This window comes from Bufo bufo, chromosome 7 (genome assembly GCF_905171765.1).
Source record: "Bufo bufo chromosome 7, aBufBuf1.1, whole genome shotgun sequence".
In the NCBI taxonomy this organism is placed as follows: Eukaryota; Metazoa; Chordata; class Amphibia; order Anura; family Bufonidae; genus Bufo; species Bufo bufo.
In genome coordinates this window covers 940,522-960,963 of record NC_053395.1, presented here as the reverse complement: position 1 = coordinate 960,963, position 20,442 = coordinate 940,522, and the positions used below count along the sequence as shown (strand labels likewise).

The window sequence follows — 20,442 nt, the reverse complement described above, 5'->3', positions numbered from 1 at the left end:
TTTCCACTGCATTTCATTGCTGTCATTAAAGGACCTGCTGAGATCATTTCAGTAATAGTCTTGTTAACTCAGGTGAGAATGTTGACGAGCACAAGGCTGGAGATCATTATGTCAGGCTGATTGGGTTAAAATGGCAGCCTTGACAGGAGGGTGATGCTTGAAATCCTTGTTCTTCCATTGTTAACCATGGTGACCTGCAAAGAAACGCGTGCAGCCATCATTGTGTTGCATAAAAATGGCTTCACAGGCAAGGATATTGTGGCTACTAAGATTGCACCTCAAATCAACAATTTATAGGATCATCAAGAACTTCAAGGAAAGGTGTTCAATTCTTGTTAAGAAGGCTTCAGGGCGTCCAAGAAAGTCCAGCAAGCGCCAGGATCGTCTCCTCAAGAGGATTCAGCTGCGGGATCGGAGTGCCACCAGTGCAGAGCTTGCTCAGGAATGGCAGCAGGCAGGTGTGAGCGCATCTGCACACACAGTGAGGCAAAGACTTTTGGAAGATGGCCTGGTGTCAAGAAGGGCAGCAAAGAAGCCACTTCTCTCCAAAAAAAACATCAGGGACAGATTGATCTTCTGCAGAAGGTATGGTTGTGGCGAAACTGACCTCGCCACTGGGTTTTGGAGAGGACTGGCTGCTGGCCTCTTGCCCCAGGATTATGGGCCATATACTAACTTTTAAACCCCTGAACCGATTCAAGTGAATTTCGGATAGGTTTGTCCCCAAGTTATACTGTTTAAATTAATGTAAGTTATATGTATGGCCAATGTAAACTCACAAAGTTGTAACAATTTATAATAAGTGTAACTTGTCAGCTTGGGAGGAAAATGCGGGTGTGTTTCTATTGTGCCATTATCCCATTGTGTGTTTAAATGGTGATGTCTGTTCTGTTGTCCTCACATGTGTATTGGCGATCTCCCTTTGTCCTCAGAGATAATTGGATTGCTCCTCAGGTTGTCTCCGGGACAGAGAGGAGGAGACCATGATGCATTGTGGGGATATGTTGTCCTATGTCACAGTCTTCATTCTGGTCCTCTGGGGGCGTGAACGATTGGTTGCTGTAGTTACATTGTATGTGTTGTAAATTACTGATTGGTTGTATTTCAAACCCCTGTGGGCAGTACTATGTTTGTGGTTTATGAATAAAAGAGGCTGTACGTGAAGTACAGTCAGACCACTGCTTGACCCTCAACACGGAGCCTTGTCTCGTTATTGGGGGGATTCGCTGTATGCTGTTAGAAGACCGATTGCCAGAAGTGTAAGCTGATCCCTGTTCGTCTGCTAGCAGCTATTCGTGAGGTTCCAGTTTGGAGTGCTACTTTCTATCCAGTTCGGGAGTTTGGTGTATCCTGCAGTAGCTGTGCCTGTCTCTCAGAAAGGGGCTTATCGCCTGAACGGATTTTAACCCCTTGTCTGCTGAAACGGACCGTTACATTGGTGGCAAGCAGCGGGATCGTTCGTACAGCCAGAAGGACAGCTACAGGAGACACCATTTCTTTGGATTCTACAATTTAAAGGACAACGCATGTCCCAGTACAGCGACCCTGACAGCAGCAGGATGGAACCAGCAGTGTTATACGAGGAGGAGGACCTGGATGGCCGGGATGCATTAAGGAAAGGCATCTGGTACCAGGCCCTGGATAATCTACAATACCAGCGGGGTGAGAGTCTCCCTAGTGAAGAGCAGCGGTTGCAGAAGCAAGTGGCCCTGTGGATGCCCTTCCTGGGAGAGCAGCCCCTGGAGGAATGGGTGAAGGAACTAGAGCACCGGGTATGGCAGGAGCTATGGCTGGAGGATGCCTACCAGGCGCTTTGGTGGTATATGGCACAGTATATACCCTGGACAGCCGAAAATGACAAGCCAGAGGGAGAGGAGTTTGATGGTCCTGGCTTGTTATGGGAGTCCTTTGCAGAGCCTGACTTCGGGAGCCCTGCACAGTCCAGACTTCAGGACATTTTCTATGAGAGGGAGGCTAGGCATGAGTGGGATGACCCCCATGAGGTAGAGCAAGACCTGGCTCACCTAGCAACCCTGGAGTGGGAACTGGAGCAGGACTACCGAGATCTCTTCCACTCCATTGAGAAGGCTCAGCAGGACGGTAAGGTGACAGACCCAGATCCAGACCCATTCAGCTGGGCAGATATTGTAGAGTGTTACTGGGAAGGACCCCAGGTGGCCGGTAGAGATGGGACCGAGGTCTCTCCACCGGTCCTGCAGGGAATTGGGAGCCCAGTCTCCATTCCCCAGCGGCAGTGTGAAGTGCAGGGAGAGGAGAGCAGCGTCCTCCCTCCCCAGCGGCAGGCTGAGTTACAGGGGGCAGAGGTAGTTGTTCCTGCCCCCCAGCAGCAGAGTGATATGCCGGGAAGGCAGTGTGAAATGCAGGGAGAGGAGAGCAGCGTCCTCCCTCCTCAGCGGCAGGCTGAGTTACAAGGGGCAGAGGTAGTTGTTCCTGCCCGCCAGCAGCAGCATGATTTTTTGGGAATTAGGAGCCCAGTCTCCATTCCCCAGTGGCCGTATGAATTATTGGGGATTGGGAGCCCAGTCTCCTTTCCCCAGCGGCAGGCGGAGTTACAGGGGGCAGAGACAGTCGGTCCTGTCCCCCAGCGGCAGAGTGTCCAGCATGGAATAGAGAGCCCAGTCTCCTTTCCCCAGCAACAGGACACTGTATTGGGAGCGGAGACGGTCGGTCGCCCTCCCCAGCGGCTGGAAGTATGTATGGGAGAGGAGCTCGTTACCCCCTCTCCCCAGCGGCAGCTTAACGCACCAGGGGGAGACAGTAAGCCCCACAACAGTGCAGATGGGACCGTGGTCTCTGCACTTACAGCACAGGGGGTAGAGACAGTCGGTCTCCGCCTCCAACAACCAGGCTCCAAACAGGCTTCTTCCGTGGTAGCGCTGGCACCAGGGCAGAGTACCGCTGATACCTGCCCACAAAGCAACCTCCACTCCAAGCCAGGGAGCAACACAGAGACCGGGAGTACCAGCTTCCAACATAACCTTGGTGGACTCACTGGACAGAGATAGGCTACTAAAGTCAACAGGTCCAGTATTGGGTTGTGGGTGGGCTGCCAGACTAACTCAGGTACCGACCGGCGTGAGGTCAGGTATCTGGTTAGTCTTCCCTGGGGGGGGGGGGGGGGGAGATGTGTGGCGAAACCGACCTCGCCACTGGGTTTTGGAGAGGACTGGCTGCTGGCCTCTTGCCCCTGGATTATGGGCCATATACTAACTTTTAAACCCCTGAACCGATTCAAGGGAATTTTGGATACGTTTGTCCCCAAGTTATACTGTTTAAATTAATGTAAGTTATATGTATGGCCAATGTAAACTCACAAAGTTGTAACAATTTATAATAAGTGTAACTTGTCAGCTTGGGAGGAATATGCAGGTGTGTTTCTATTGTGCCATTGTCCCATTGTGTGCTTAAATGGTGATGTCTGTTCTGTTGTCCTCACATGTGTATTGGCGATCTCCCTTTGTCCTCAGAGATAATTGGATTGCTCCTCAGGTTGTCTGGACAGAGAGGAGGAAACCATGATGCATTGTGGGGATGTGTTGTATTTGTCCTATGTCACAGTCTTCATCCTGGTCCTCTGGGGGTGTGAACGATTGGTTGCTGTAGTTACATTGTATGTGTTGTAAATTACTGATTGGTTGTATTTCAAACCCCTGTGGGCAGTACTATGTTTGTGGTTTATGAATAAAAGAGGCTGTACGTGAAGTACAGTCAGACCACTGCTTGACCCTCAACACGGAGCCTTGTCTCGTTATTGGGGGGATTCACTGTATGCTGTTAGAAGACCGATTGCCAGAAGTGTAAGCTGATCCCTGTTCGTCTGCTAGCAGCTATTCGTGAGGTTCCAGTTTGGAGTGCTACTTTGTATCCAGTTCGGGAGTTGGTGTTCTGCAGTAGCTGTGCCTGTCTCTCAGAAAGGGGCTTATCGCCTAAACGGATTTTAACCCCTTGTCTGCTGAAACGGTCCGTTACAATGGTGAATGGATTGCTGAGGACTGGGGCAAAGTCATATTCTCCGATGAAGCCTCTTTCCGATTGTTTGGGGCATCTGGAAAAAGGCTTGTCCGGAGAAGAAAAGGTGAGCGCTGCCATCAGTCCTGTGTCATGCCAACAGTAAAGCATCCTGAGACCATTCATGTGTGGGGTTGCTTCTCATCCAAGGGAGTGGGCTCACTCACAATTTTGCCCAAAAACACAGCCATGAATAAAGAATGGCACCAAAACACCCTCCAACAGCAACTTCTTCCAACAATCCAACAACAGTTTGGTGAAGAACAATGCATTTTCCAGCACGATGGAGCACCGTGCCATAAGGCAAAAGTGATAACTAAGTGGCTCGGGGACCAAAACGTTGACATTTTGGGTCCATGGCCTGGAAACTCCCCAGATCTTAATCCCTTTGAGAACTTGTGGTCAATCCCCAAGAGGCGGGTGGACAAACAAAAACCCACTAATTCTGACAAACTCCAAGAAGTGATGATGAAAGAATGGGTTGTATCAGTCAGGACTTGGCCCAGAAGTTGATTGAGAGCATGCCCAGTCGGATTGCAGAGGTCCTGAAAAAGAAGGGCCAACACTGCAAATACTGACTCTTTGCATCAATGTCATGGAATTGTCGATAAAAGCCTTTGAAACGTATGAAGTGCGTGTAATTATATTTCACTACATCACAGAAACAACTGAAACAAAGATCTAACAGCAGTTCAGCAGCAAACTTTGTGAAAACTAATATTTGTGTCATTCTCAAAACTTTTGGCCAAGAGTGTACATGGCTGCTTGTCCCCTCATGGGCTTGCATTGCCTTAAACTCCAAGCTAAGAGAGCTTGATGCCAGGAAGAAGTTCCTAGGATTAAAGTAAGAGACAGATTATATATACAGAGAACCTGTCACCGTGTAATCTGCAGGCAGCGTGTTATAGAGCAGGAGGAGCTGAGCGGATTATATATAAAGAGAACCTGTCACCATGTAATCTGCAGGCAGTGTGTTATAGAGCAGGAGGAGCTGAGCAGATTATATATACAGAGAACCTGTCACCATGTAATCTGCAGGCAGCGTGTTATAGATCAGGAGGAGCTGAGCAGATTATATATAAAGAGAACCTGTCACCATGTAATCTGCAGGCAGCGTGTTATAGATCAGGAGGAGCTGAGCAGATTATATATAAAGAGAACCTGTCACCATGTAATCTGCAGGCAGCGTGTTATAGATCAGGAGGAGCTGAGCAGATTATATATAAAGAGAACCTGTCACCATGTAATCTGCAGGCAGCGTGTTATAGATCAGGAGGAGCTGAGCAGATTATATATAAAGAGAACCTGTCACCATGTAATCTGCAGGCAGCGTGTTATAAAGCAGGAGGAGCTGAGCAGATTATATATAAAGAGAACCTGTCACCATGTAATCTGCAGGCAGCGTGTTATAGATCAGGAGGAGCTGAGCAGATTATATATAAAGAGAACCTGTCACCATGTAATCTGCAGGCAGCGTGTTATAGATCAGGAGGAGCTGAGCAGATTATATATACAGAGAACCTGTCACCGTGTAATCTGCAGGCAGCGTGTTATAGAGCAGGAGGAGCTGAGCAGATTATATATAAAGAGATCCTGTCACTGTGTAATCTGCAGGCAGCGTGTTATAGAGCAGGAGGAGCTGAGCAGATTATATATAAAGAGTACCTGTCACCGTGTAATCTGCAGGCAGCGTGTTATAGAGCAGGAGGAGCTGAGCAGATTATATATACAGAGAACCTGTCACCGTGTAATCTGCAGGCAGCGTGTTATAGAGCAGGAGGAGCTGAGCAGATTATATATAAAGAGAACCTGTCACCATGTAATCTGCAGGCAGCGTGTTATAGAGCAGGAGGAGCTGAGCAGATTATATATAAAGAGATCCTGTCACCATGTAATCTGCAGGCAGCGTGTTATAGAGCAGGAGGAGCTGAGCAGATTATATATAAAGAGAACCTGTCACCATGTAATCTGCAGACAGCGTGTTATAGAGCAGGAGGAGCTGAGCGGATTATATATAAAGAGAACCTGTCACCATGTAATCTGCAGGCAGCGCGTTATAGAGCAGGAGGAGCTGAGCAGATTATATATACAGAGAACCTGTCACCATGTAATCTGCAGGCAGCGTGTTATAGAGCAGGAGGAGCTGAGCAGATTATATATACAGAGAACCTGTCACCATGTAATCTGCAGGCAGCGTGTTATAGAGCAGGAGGAGCTGAGCAGATTATATATACAGAGAACCTGTCACCATGTAATCTGCAGGCAGCGTGTTATAGATCAGGAGGAGCTGAGCAGATTATATATAAAGAGAACCTGTCACCATGTAATCTGCAGGCAGCGTGTTATAGAGCAGGAGGAGCTGAGCAGATTATATATAAAGAGAACCTGTCACCATGTAATCTGCAGGCAGCGTGTTATAGAGCAGGAGGAGCTGAGCAGATTATATATAAAGAGATCCTGTCACCATGTAATCTGCAGGCAGCGTGTTATAGAGCACATTGGAATCACTTCTTCCCAGTGGCATGCCAAGCGGGGGGAGGGGGGCTCATCACTGCGGTCCTGTCGCTCATCACTGCGGTCCTGTCACTCATCACTGCGGTCCTGTCACTCATCACTGCGGTCCTGTCGCTCATCACTGCGGTCCTGTCGCTCATCACTGCGGTCCTGTCGCTCATCACTGCGGTCCTGTCACTCTCTGATGCGGTCCTGTCACTCATCACTGCGGTCCTGTCGCTCATCACTGCGGTCCTGTCGCTCATCACTGCGGTCCTGTCACTCATCACCACTGCGGTCCTGTCACTCATCACTGCGGTCCTGTCACTCATCACTGCGGTCCTGTCACTCATCACTGCGGTCCTGTCACTCTCTGATGCGGTCCTGTCACTCATCACTGCGGTCCTGTCACTCATCACTGCGGTCCTGTCACTCATCACCACTGCGGTCCTGTCACTCATTACTGCGGTCCTGTCACTCATCACTGCGGTCCTGTCACTCATCACTGCGGTCCTGTCACTCTCTGATGCGGTCCTGTCACTCATCACTGCGGTCCTGTCACTCATCACTGCGGTCCTGTCACTCATCACTGCGGTCCTGTCACTCATCACCACTGCGGTCCTGTCACTCATCACTGCGGTCCTGTCACTCATCACTGCGGTCCTGTCACTCATCACTGCGGTCCTGTCACTCATCACTGCGGTCCTGTCACTCTCTGATGCGGTCCTGTCACTCATCACTGCGGTCCTGTCACTCATCACTGCGGTCCTGTCACTCTCTGATGCGGTCCTGTCACTCATCACTGCGGTCCTGTCACTCATCACTGCGGTCCTGTCACTCATCACTGCGGTCCTGTCACTCATCACCACTGCGGTCCTGTCACTCATTACTGCGGTCCTGTCACTCATCACTGCGGTCCTGTCACTCATCACTGCGGTCCTGTCACTCTCTGATGCGGTCCTGTCACTCATCACTGCGGTCCTGTCACTCTCTGATGCGGTCCTGTCACTCATCACTGCGGTCCTGTCACTCATCACTGCGGTCCTGTCACTCATCACCACTGCGGTCCTGTCACTCATCACTGCGGTCCTGTCACTCATCACTGCGGTCCTGTCACTCATCACTGCGGTCCTGTCACTCTCTGATGCGGTCCTGTCACTCATCACTGCGGTCCTGTCACTCATCACTGCGGTCCTGTCACTCATCACTGCGGTCCTGTCACTCATCACTGCGGTCCTGTCACTCTCTGATGCGGTCCTGTCACTCATCACTGCGGTCCTGTCACTCATCACTGCGGTCCTGTCACTCATCACCACTGCGGTCCTGTCACTCATCACTGCGGTCCTGTCACTCATCACTGCGGTCCTGTCACTCATCACTGCGGTCCTGTCACTCATCACTGCGGTCCTGTCACTCTCTGATGCGGTCCTGTCACTCATCACTGCGGTCCTGTCACTCATCACTGCGGTCCTGTCACTCATCACTGCGGTCCTGTCACTCATCACTGCGGTCCTGTCACTCTCTGATGCGGTCCTGTCACTCATCACTGCGGTCCTGTCACTCATCACTGCGGTCCTGTCACTCATCACTGCGGTCCTGTCACTCATCACTGCGGTCCTGTCACTCTCTGATGCGGTCCTGTCACTCATCACTGCGGTCCTGTCACTCATCACTGCGGTCCTGTCACTCATCACTGCGGTCCTGTCACTCATCACTGCGGTCCTGTCGCTCATCACTGCGGTCCTGTCACTCTCTGATGCGGTCCTGTCACTCATCACTGCGGTCCTGTCGCTCATCACTGCGGTCCTGTCACTCATTACTGCGGTCCTGTCACTCATCACTGCGGTCCTGTCACTCATCACTGTGGTCCTGTCACTCATCACTGCGGTCCTGTCACTCATCACTGCGGTCCTGTCACTCATCACTGCGGTCCTGTCACTCATCACTGCGGTCCTGTCACTCATCACTGCGGTCCTGTCACTCTCTGATGCGGTCATGCCTACCACCACATTCTGGAGAACCAGAGCAGTGCTCTTCCTTCCTTATACTTCCATTACGGCACCTGCCAGTCCCTACCCAGAAGTACCAACCATGTATGGGGGGCCTCTAACCCTCTGCATCTGAGCAGGACATTTTCCCCAGCGCCATGGTGGCCACAGGCACCGAATATCGGCTGCCACCTCCTCCGGGGACACGGAATAATAGAAGGTGACTGTCTCACGCAGAATGGAGGGCGTTCACCCACTGCCACCATCTCCTACACTGGCTGCTGTGCACATACCTGGCTGCTATAATTGTGGGCGGACAGAGTGACCCCATGATGTAGAATTAACCCCCTCATTATCAGCATGGTCAGTGATGGGACTTACCTCAGTTTAATGCTTGTGTCCGGCTCACAGTTCTCTTCTCCTTCACACATTTTAAAGGATATCTAAAGAGGGAGGGATGGGAATACAGGAGGTCACGCGATGTCCCCCACCTCTCCCGCCAGACCACCCCTGATATGAGCGGATACTGGGATGGATGGCAGAGCAGTGTAAGAGAATGAAATGTGGCCCCACACCTACCTGGCCGGTGGCACTGAGATTACTGGATGGGGCGAGAAGCCAGGGAGAGTCAACATGCTCTGGAAAAGCTGTAAGAGACACCTGCAACTCAGAGACATCCTCCATATGACAGTCCTAAGGAAGGAAGAGACATGAGCCAAGTAGTCTCCTCCTCAGTAAGTCCAGGAGTGAGGATGATGGTGGTGAATACAGCAGGTCTTACCTGGAGGAATATTGTATACATGTGACACTGGGCCCCGGGCCCCTGGATTTCTACAGTCCCATTCATCTCTCTCTGTCTGTTTGTGAAGAGCATTCGGCTCTCAGGTTTGTGATGATCCAGAACAAGTCTGTACCGGATGGAGACGGACACGGAGCCTGCGAGGCAATGTATAACAGAGTGAAGAGCTGGGCTGCGTCCAGCAGGCCACCACGGGGCCCAGAATTCCACATTGCTTACCGGTGTATTTGGGGGTCAGTATGTGGCCGTGCACACATGCCTGTAATGTCAGGTTACGGTTACTGCCATTCGCCTCCGGGCTGGAAACAAGCAGGTACGTCTGGTTTGAAGTCACACTCACACTCACTTTGAGTACAGGCTGAGATCTGTGGACAGATGATAGATGTCAAGCCCTCCATGTCTGCTCCCCTGTGATGGGGTCACACTGTTTCTCGGGTGTTTAGTGCTTCTTGTTCTGTTTTGTGGGAGGATTTGCAGCTTCATACTTTGCTCCAGATGAAGCCAGAGGCAGAACTGGCCATGGCATCATTGTGCGGGTAGTGAGGGTCCCACAGGGCCTTGGACCCTCTGCCTCTACTGGGGTGTGGGATCTAGATGGGCGTACTGGACCCATAACCCATTGTGAGTCTACCATGTGCTGCCCTCAAAAATCATCATACAACCTGTGCAAAGTGACATGACCCCGTGATCCGACAACCACATCGACCAGGCCATCCTCTGTCATATCCAGGACTCCATGGAAGGAGAGACCAAATCCCAGGATTCCGGGAGGACTAAGCAGCCTCTGAAAGAGAAAAGACTCAACCAACATGGACTCTCTCCATCATACTAAATTGTCCTGTGGCCCATCAGATCTGTAACCCCCAGTCACTCTTGCCCACTATCCATAAGACCCTCAGTGACAATCTTGTCCATCATCTCCATGAACCTTGATCACTATTTTCTCTGTCATCTCCATGAACCTTGGTCTCTCTTTTGTCCGTCATTTATATAAACCATGGTCCCCACTTGGTCATCTCTTTGACCCTATTACTTGTTATCACTCCTCGGTTCTTCCTCCTATTTTTGGGTTGCATCCTTTGTTTTATTTCAGCTATTACCTGGCTATAGAGAGGTGACAGCCCAGCAGAGCCCCCTTTATATATGTATAATGCTCCTCTTCCATCCATCTCATATGGGGCTCCCACAGCCACCTCAGTGATGTTGTCTCCATCCAGGTCTCCAAGTGATGAGACTGCAGCTCCGAACTGAGACTGAAGATGACCTGGTTCTCCACGGAGGGTGACTGTACACTCCAGCTTCTCCTAAAGGAAAAGACTGTTACTAACACAGATCAGCCTAACAGTCTCATGTGCTCACACGCCTCTCACCTCAGTGAACCGGCACACAGAGACCTGTCCAGACCATTTAGGTTCAGAATGATGAGGAGCAGAAATTAGCACCAGGTCAGTCACGCCATCTTGGTTAAGGTCCGATACTGCAATCTCTGCTCCAAAATATGAACCAACCTACAAGATGGAGGGAAAGTCTTATTAGGACATGACATCCTATTGTCCATCCCATCATGTTTCTTAGAGTCTCACCTGTTGCCCCAGTAAGGTATCAATGTTCTTCCATTTATTTTCCCCAGCAACTTCCTGCAGGACAGTGACGCGTCCAATGTACTGGTGGCGTGGAGAGCCCACCACACAGAACAGTCCTTTCCCAGTATGGAGCATTTTCACAGAGTAACCTGTGGTGAATAATGAGCTGGTGGTTGACTATGCCCCTGGAGGACTCATGACATGTCCCCTAGACCTGCAGAGTCTCATCAACATGAGTATACATTACATGGGTCATATTATATATGGGAGTAGAAGTAGGGAGCAATTGGTGGGGCTCACCCATATATCCATACTTGTCCTCTTCTTTTGTAGACATGTAAATGAGTTCTTCCTGCTCTGAGATACCAAGGATCCCACCAGACCAATCGAATATACCCGGATCTCCCAGGAAGCTCCGATCCTACAGGAGAGATAAAGGACACAAGCCTTGGGCATGCAGAGAAGACACCAGGATGGGACCATTGCACTGTGAAAGAATTCCCCCATCTTAAGCCTCATTCTGCAGCGTACTCAAGTTGCGTGTAGTAGGTGTTTCTGGGTGATGTAGTGCAATGTACACTAACCTGGTACAGCTGACTCTCTGCAAGGGCAGGTATAGGTAGGGATAGTTCGTGACGCCAGTGCCAAGTAAACGGTGGCACGCCGTTTGCGGATGCAGGAATAATTTGAGGAAACGTGGTGTTAAAACAGAACTTGAACTTTAGTAGTTTGCAGGCAGAGACAATATTGGAAACGCAGTTCCTCAGCATACAGTCGATTTTGCAATTCGGTCGATGCAGGCAATTCAGTACAGCAGGGTAATTACAGAGTGTTGAACACAGGATTTGCAGCAAAGGAGCTTGCACTCTAACTCTGTCTGATCCTGGAATGTAGCAATTCTCCACCAAGGCCCATTTACCTAAGTCTGGCTTTATATCCTTGATTATGGCTTAAATAAGTACCTCCTCTGTTTCTCTCAGTACCTCTGGCTCCTCTGATCTTTGCCTCAGTCTCTCCTAGCTTCTGAATGGTTCCTCAGGCCCTTAGGCTAAGATGTTCCTGCTTCTGCATATGGGTATTCAGGAGGGAATCTTCTCCTGAACAGCAGGCTTCAGGCCTGGACTTGTCTCAGACATTGTCTAATCTCCAACTGTAGCTTACTGAAACTAGACTCCGTCTTCCTTGCACTTCCCTGTCTGGCCTTATATAAACTAGGGCTCCCCAGCTCCCTCTATGGACTAGAAGTAGGAATGACACCCCTAGCAGGCCTGTAAGTGCAAGTTTCAGTGACAGGAAAATACACACATTACATTACATTTTATAAAACTGACATAAAGCAACTTCCCATAATTAGGAGGGACGACAGCACACCAAGTGACCTTTGGTAGTAACGGGTATTACAACTCCCGTATACTACATACCCCACTGCTTTAAGCTGAGTACGACCTCGTACTCCATCATGGGTCTCCCAACTGGAATCTCTACCTGAAATAGAAAATAGAGACATGCAGGCATACATACATGTAATCCATCTGCATTTACATTTACATCAGGTCCAATTGGCAAAGGTGAAGGGTAGTGACAAGGGACGTCGTTCTCTTCTCTCAGGATAGTGAATGGAACGGGGGCGCTGACCTGGCACAGCGTAACATTAGAACCAGGATAGTCCATGACAATGAATAAGTCCATGATAAAACAGTAGAAAACGGTATAAAAGTTCTTGGAGGCTCAAATAACAAACATGAGTCCGTACCCAGGTTATTTCTTATTAAATCACAGAGGCTCTCATGCGGTGGAGTCCATCTCTGGGCACAATACTTTTAAAAGAATAAGAATCTCAGAGGCTCAGGTACTTTTGAGTCTGTCTCCGGGCACGGTTCCTTGGTAACTGGTTGCACAATAAAATGGACAGCAAAGACAAGTGTTGTAATACCCCTGATCAACCTGAAAAGGGGGTGAAGGGTAAAAGGTGCAACAAAGGAACAGGCACAACTTGGCGTGGGTAGCAAAAGCAGGCAGGAGGTCCTAGAAACAAACGTGGCCTTGCTGACTTTGTGATTTCAGTGGTCAACACCTACCACTGAGCCGTGGACAAACTGGCAGCTGCAACAAAGGACCAGCAACATAGGACTCCTGTCCTGGAAGGGTTAACATCAACTTCTTATGAAGAAATAAATCACAGGCCTAGCAGGCTGATCACAGTGGCATATTGTAGCTACTTGGCTCTGCTGGGAGGTATCTTCTGTAGTATTCCTCTACAGGAGGATGGGCCCACATGACTGTATCAGGGGGCAGCTGCAGGGTAAAGGGGCCCCTAATAGGTATTGGCCCCATAGGCCTAGGGGTAAACCCTCTGGTGGGCCGTGCCGGCCCTGGCATGATCACTGCAGGGGATGACATACTTGGTACCGCCGCAGCAAGCGGTCCGGTGCTCTGGGTGCAGCAATTCACGGCAATCGCGGGTCCGGTCTGGGGCACTGACGGAGCGGTGACAACAGAAGGCGGTCGGCGGGTGGTGACAGGCACCCTTACCTCATCCTTCCTCGGCGGTGTCTGGATCCTGGCGGTGTAGGTCTTACGCAGCTCCCGCAACTTCTCCTCCAGCCGGACGATCTGCTCACCGATACTCTCGGTGTCGGAGTCGCTGTTCTCTGCTGGCGCCACCGGCGCAGGTACAGTCACCGATGACGCAGACTCGGCCTCTTCAGGTTCTGGACTTGCATCTGGTCTCCGTCCCATCCGGATGTTCTCAAAGGTAGCACTAAGTCCTTTTAACTGTTCCAGCTCAGATATTGTCTTCTCCCGACGAGGCAGCTCGGGGGAAGGATAGGGGCTCACCCATCTCTCCAACACGGTTGGCTGCCAGAAGACGTTCGGCCCGATGAAGGAGCTCCGCTCCTGAAAGGCGTGATGGGCCGGCTCTGGAGAGCGTTCCGGTTCTCGCTCGCAGCCAGAGTAGTCTTCTTCTTCTTCTGCCTCCCAATCCTCAGGTCCTCGCTTCGGACGGGTCACAGCAGTCGCATAGGGGCCTCGCAGGCCCTCGGCAGGGGTGTACTCCACTTCCTCTCCCTCGCGGAGGCTGTGCTGGTACGAAGGGAGGTAGTCCCTCTTGACAGACCTTCGATTGACATAGAGGTCTCTGCCAGTAAGATAGTCCTGAATAAACCCGTAGCCACGGGGTTTGTCAAACGACAGCACCACTCCCTTTCTCCTTTCCAGGCGGGGTTGGGTGTGTGTATGTTTCTCGTGAATGGTCTTGGTCAATTCCTCATACACGATCTTCGTCTTGGTATTTCGCTTGATAGCCGCCTCTCGAATCTCCGCCATCAGGGAAGACCATTTGAACGATGGCTGAAAAAAGTCCCTCCATGAGCCATAGTAGGGCTCGGGTTCTTTCTCCCTGGTGCGGCAGGCGGGTTGCTCCGGTCCCGGAGCGTAGGCCGGTGGAGCCTCTTCTGGCTCTACACCGGTGTCGGTCATTTTTTCAATTACAGGTGTGGACGCTGCAGCAACGCTCTGTTCACAATCCAACATGCTCGATCCTTCTGAGGAGAGCGATAGGGTCGCGTCAATTAGAGTAGCCAGCTCCTCCCATTGCATTGGGGAGCCGCCCCCCAGGTATTCCAGTATATGGAGGGCGGTGTCCATGCTGGCAGACATGCAAATGTCCAGATAAGCCGTGGCGCCTGCCCTTGACCTTCTTCCCGCTTTTTCCTCAGAAAGGCGCCAATTTTTCCCGCCTTTTCGGGATGAAGGTGACGCAGCAGTAAATTCAGCAAGCCCAGCGGCCATCTTTAGGTACAAACGCTGTCTATTCACTGACGGCAAGCAGGAATGTTTAAAGTCCACAAAACCACACTCCAATGCAGCGATTTTATTCCTCTGTGCAGCGCAATACTGTACAGCGCTTTTTAGAAGTTTTTGACACACTTTCGGTATGATTTTTAATCCACAAAGTCCACTTGAATAAAACAGGAAAATGTCACTTTGGTCACAGGGCAACGGTATAAGGCACAAAGTTCACGCTTCTTGCACTAGAAAGCGTGCGTATCCTGTTCGTGACGCCAAAAGAGAGGTGGAGCCTCCTCAAGTTGCGTGTAGTAGGTGTTTCTGGGTGATGTAGTGCAATGTACACTAACCTGGTACAGCTGACTCTCTGCAAGGGCAGGTATAGGTAGGGATAGTTCGTGACGCCAGTGCCAAGTAAACGGTGGCACGCCGTTTGCGGATGCAGGAATAATTTGAGGAAACGTGGTGTTAAAACAGAACTTGAACTTTAGTAGTTTGCAGGCAGAGACAATATTGGAAACGCAGTTCCTCAGCATACAGTCGATTTTGCAATTCGGTCGATGCAGGCAATTCAGTACAGCAGGGTAATTACAGAGTGTTGAACACAGGATTTGCAGCAAAGGAGCTTGCACTCTAACTCTGTCTGATCCTGGAATGTAGCAATTCTCCACCAAGGCCCATTTACCTAAGTCTGGCTTTATATCCTTGATTATGGCTTAAATAAGTACCTCCTCTGTTTCTCTCAGTACCTCTGGCTCCTCTGATCTTTGCCTCAGTCTCTCCTAGCTTCTGAATGGTTCCTCAGGCCCTTAGGCTAAGATGTTCCTGCTTCTGCATATGGGTATTCAGGAGGGAATCTTCTCCTGAACAGCAGGCTTCAGGCCTGGACTTGTCTCAGACATTGTCTAATCTCCAACTGTAGCTTACTGAAACTAGACTCCGTCTCCCCTGCACTTCCTGGTCTGGCCTTATATAAACTAGGGCTCCCTAGCTCCCTCTATGGACTAGAAGTAGGAATGACACCCCTAGCAGGCCTGTAAGTGCAAGTTTCAGTGACAGGAAAATACACACATTACATTACATTTTATAAAACTGACATAAAGCAACTTCCCATAATTAGGAGGGACGACAGCACACCAAGTGACCTTTGGTAGTAACGGGTATTACAACTCCCGTATACTACAATTCACATATCAATGTTTTAGTCAGTGATCGCCATCAGTGATTGTGAGCCAAAACCAGGATTGGAGCCTCCACAGACATGAGGTATCTGGAGAGATCTGCTACGCGGGACAAATACACACTTGAAAAAGAGCTGCTAGACAGAGACCGACTAGTGATGACTGGTGGAGGTGGACAACCTTTTAAAAGCGCGAAAACAACTGTAAGTGCTAGGGTTAGAAAGTTAAAACAGGCTATAAAAATCCGTTTTTCAGTTAAAAGTTCTAAAATAGCTAGAGAAAAAAGGCTACGCCGGCGTAACAATGCGCCGACGGCGCGTCCGAACCAAATAGCTAGAGAAAAAAGACAGGAATGTCGTAACAAGACTGGTGTGTCGGCTCGTCTGAATGCTGGACAAACTCATCAGCAATCGCAGACCGCGCAAGCGGAGCACAGTCGTCCAAACAGCTCGCACACTAACAGACCTTCAAATAAGCAATCAAAGCGTATTCAGTCAGGCGACCCACAAAATGGCGACCGGCCCTATAACATGGCTATTACAGACGAACCCCCTGAACCACAAAACGCTAGATCCGTTTATCTAGAACGTGTATACCATCAACAGCGTGACTTAGCGGATTTTAAGCGGAACACTCAAAGCCATTCGCTCATTTGTTGACGCTCTTGATGCAATGCACGCTTTTATACAGACATTGTTAGATTGGGTTTTACGTGACATCGATCCGAGTGATTTCATACAATTGCGTTTAGACGGCGGCGAAACGTTTGATTTGATTTTTTCTAATCGGTATTCTAGAGATGGACTTAGAGCCAAAACATTTTTGGACAATATCGCTAACGCTTTACAGAGTAACGCGGAGTGCATAGCCGGTAATACACTTAAACTACTTGTCATCATTGTCAGGCGTCGCCGTGGTGGGGCCAGAAGGCGTTTGGGCGGTATCGCGTATAGTCGGATTATTGATCGTAAAAAACAACATTTCTAAGATTTTAATAATTACGATAATAACGTCTGCCTGGCCGCTGGTGTTTACGCCATTTTGGAGGGGGCTGCTTTGAGCGACGTCGCCTTGTTAGAGAAAGCTCGACAACTGCATCGAGACTTTCACTGACGTTGCTGAATTTGAAGAAAAATGTAACATCACAATTAAAATGTTGTACCCCAATAGGGGGCAGTGGCGTTATCATCACACAGCTAAAGAAAAGACCCTCTACATATTGCACCAAGCATTATTATGGCATAAAAAAAATATATTAAAAAATCTAAAAGCTTTCATCGGTTTCGATTATTTTTGCGACGTTTGTTGCACTGTACACAAACAAATATCGACACGGGTGTATGCAGTTTTGTAAAGCGTGCCAAAGACCGAATTGTGTTCAGCAGTCTAAGGCTACTTTCACACTTGCATTCGGGGCGGATCCGTCTGGTGTCCGCACAGACGGATCCGCTCCTATAATGCAAACGATGGGATCCGTTCAGAACGGACCCGTCTGCATTATCATGAACAAAAAAATCTAAGTGTGATTGTTAGTCAGACGGATCCGTCTTGACTTTACATTGAAAGTCAATGGGGGACGGATCCGTTTGAAATTGCACCATATTGTGTCAACGTCAAACGGATCCATCCCCATTGACTTGCATTGTAAGTCTGGACGGATCCGTTTGGCTCCGCACGGCCAGGCGGACACGAAAACGCTGCAAGCTGCGTTCGGGTGTCCGCCTGCTGAGCGGAACGGAGGCCAAGCGGAGCCAGACTGAGCGGATCCGCATCCACCCAGAATGCATTGGGGCTGTACGGATGCGGTCGGGGCCGCTTGTGAGAGCCTTCAAACGGAGCTCATAAGCGGAACCCCGAACGCAAGTGTGAAAGTAGCCTAATAATACACGTTGCCCGATCTGTAGGACGTATTGTCGTTAAGAGGATTGTTTTGAAACACATAGAAACCTGGCACTTAGGGCTCTTTCACACTTGCGTTCTTGTCTTCCGGCATAGAGTTCCGTCGTCGGGGCTCTATGCCGGAAGAATCCTGATCAGGATTATCCAAATGCATTCTGAATGGAGAGAAATCCGTTCAGGATGCATCAGGATGTCTTCAGTTCCGGAACGGAACGTTTTTTGGCCGGAGAAAATACCGCAGCATGCTGCGCTTTTTGCTCCGGCCAAAAATCCTGAACACTTGCCGCAAGGCCGGATCCGGAATTAATGCCCATTGAAAGGCATTGATCCGGATCCGGCCTTAAGCTAAACGTCGTTTCGGCGCATTGCCGGAGCCGACATTTAGCTTTTTCAGAGTGGTTACCATGGCTGCCGGGACGCTAAAGTCCTTACAGCCATGGTAAAGTGTAGCGGGGAGCGGGGGAGCAGCATACTTACCGTCCGTGCGGCTCCCCGGGCGCTACAGAGTGACGTCAGGGCGCCCCAAGCGCATGGATCATGTGATCACATGGATCACGTCATCCATGCGCATGGGGCGCTCTGACGTCATTCTGGAGCGCCCCGGGAGCCGCACGGACGGTAAGTATACCGCTCCCCCGCTCCCCGCTCCTACTATGGCAACCAGGACTTTAATAGCGTCCTGGGTGCCATAGTAACACTGAACGCATTTGGAAGACGGTTCCATCTTCAAATGCTTTCAGTACACTTGCGTTTTTCCAGATCCGGCGTGTAATTCCGGCAAGTGGAGTACACGCCGGATCCGGACAACGCAAGTGTGAAAGAGGCCTTAGTGATAATGCTCTTTGTAAGAAAAAAAACTTTTTGCGGATTTTGTTACAAATATATAGACTGCGGCGATGATTACAAATGTAACGGTTTAAAATGCACCATCTGCGGCGGACAGGTTGACAAATCTGACGGCCATGTTTGTTACATGCAGCCATACAACCCCCAAAAAATGACTGACAAGTATATCTTTCACGATTTTGAATGCATGCAAGAAACAGGCTTGCATATACCCAATGTCACGACGGGGAGTGGGGGAAACCCCCACCGTGCGGTGTCAGAGGGTAAAGCCTGGCCAAAAGGAGTAATAAGGGAGCAGGTCCCCTCCTACCGCGTCCCTAATCCTCTCCCTGACTCCTCACCGTATGAGCGGACCCCGATGTTAGGACGGCTCATACTCAGGATACCTAAAGACGCTATGCCGCCCTGGTAATCCCTCACCAAGGAGCAGGGAAGAGACGACCTGTTCATCCCAGTCATGGAGGAACAGGAGTCTCTATCTGAGGCCAGGCTGCAAGGAGAGGGGAACACATACAGCTATAGAGATGGCAGGTAAGTGAGACAGTAACACACTTACCTGCCACAGACACACTGACTGGAACCCGTGCACTAGTGCTGGTGTCCACACAAACATTAAGGACACAGCACACACCACAACCACACAGGAACCCAGGACACCCATAGCTGCAATAAACGTGAGACACCATGAGAACATCTATGACCACAAGGGTGGCCCTGACTGGACAGATGGACTATGAAGACCAGGAGGATAGCTCCAGCATACACCATGGCTGGAGTACCCCCCCAGCTTCAGGCATCCAGCAGAGGCTAAATAGCCCAAGCAGCCGCCCCCACACACACATAAACCCAGTGTTCACCAAACACTAGGAAGGGAGTTAACCCTTCCAACACCAGACAGAGGAAGGAAGCCACTAAAAGGGGAAGTGCACACACAAGCATACAAAGCTACACGTTGCCGCAGGCAACAACATGCGTGGCAACCATGTCACGGCAATCACCCAGAAGGCCGAGACACAGCCACCGCATGCACACACAGCAACACATTGCCGCGAGCAACCGCAAGTGTAGCAACAGTGTCACAGCGCACACCATAGGCCGTGACACCCAATTTCATTTACGCAACCACACTATACGGCCCAAACTCCTGGCATTTTAGCGGAAAATCCTGTACTCGTTACTTTGTGCGATTTTTTGCCGACGGTAAGTTTTCAGGGTACACGTTCATAGCGCACAATGCAGGCCGCTACGACGCTTATTTTGTTTTACATGAGTTGATTAATGAAAAATGTTAAATTGATATTATAAATCAAGGCGGTCGGTTAATGTGCGTTACCCTGAAAGACTTAAAAATTTGATTCATAGACTCGCTGAATTTCATGCCTATGAAGCTCAGCAAGATGCCCGAGGCTATGGGTTTTTCAGGCGCCAAGGGTCACTTCCCGCATTTTTTCAACACAGCAGAAAATCAATACCGGCCGCTAGGTATTACGGCGTCGATTACATAATGCCCGGTGAGAAAAAAGAATTCACGGATTGGTACGAGAAACATAAAAATGAAGAGTTAAGAGCCTACTGTAAGCAGGATGTTGAGGTTTTGAGAAGGGCTTGTGAGTGTTACAGGGACACGATTATGGCCATGACGGAACAAAAAGTTCTGCAATACATTAAACGTGAAAAGAAATACAGAACGGTCACTAAATGTATTGATCCGCTCCAACTTATCACATTGGCATCCATGTGCATGGCTATGTACCGGTTTAAATACCATAGCGATTGTCCCTGCAGATAACAAGACCCAGAAACGCTTTTCAACACCCGCTATACAGTGGCTCATG

The 20,442-nt window shown here is 49.8% G+C and overlaps 2 protein-coding genes across 3 annotated transcripts in view; both read right to left on the bottom strand.

The window, feature by feature from the left end:
* Window positions 1-20,442, bottom strand: part of LOC121008516 (TBC1 domain family member 10B-like) — a 959,042-nt gene that overhangs the window by 755,182 nt on the left and 183,418 nt on the right. The window lies entirely within an intron of this gene.
* LOC121008517 (integrin alpha-L-like) overlaps window positions 1-20,442 on the bottom strand; it is a 163,085-nt gene that overhangs the window by 30,902 nt on the left and 111,741 nt on the right. Inside the window, exons 11-19 of one of the 2 annotated variants that reach the window (XM_040441123.1) lie at window positions 11,193-11,313; window positions 10,893-11,041; window positions 10,680-10,817; window positions 10,410-10,613; window positions 9,972-10,093; window positions 9,529-9,674; window positions 9,292-9,446; window positions 9,090-9,203; window positions 8,892-8,953 (exon numbers count right to left, since the gene is read on the bottom strand). In XM_040441123.1, the coding sequence (XP_040297057.1) occupies window positions 8,892-8,953; window positions 9,090-9,203; window positions 9,292-9,446; window positions 9,529-9,674; window positions 9,972-10,093; window positions 10,410-10,613; window positions 10,680-10,817; window positions 10,893-11,041; window positions 11,193-11,313 (1,211 nt within the window). The remainder of the gene's footprint in view (window positions 1-8,891; window positions 8,954-9,089; window positions 9,204-9,291; window positions 9,447-9,528; window positions 9,675-9,971; window positions 10,094-10,409; window positions 10,614-10,679; window positions 10,818-10,892; window positions 11,042-11,192; window positions 11,314-20,442) is intronic. The other variant, XM_040441124.1, reaches the window with a different exon arrangement.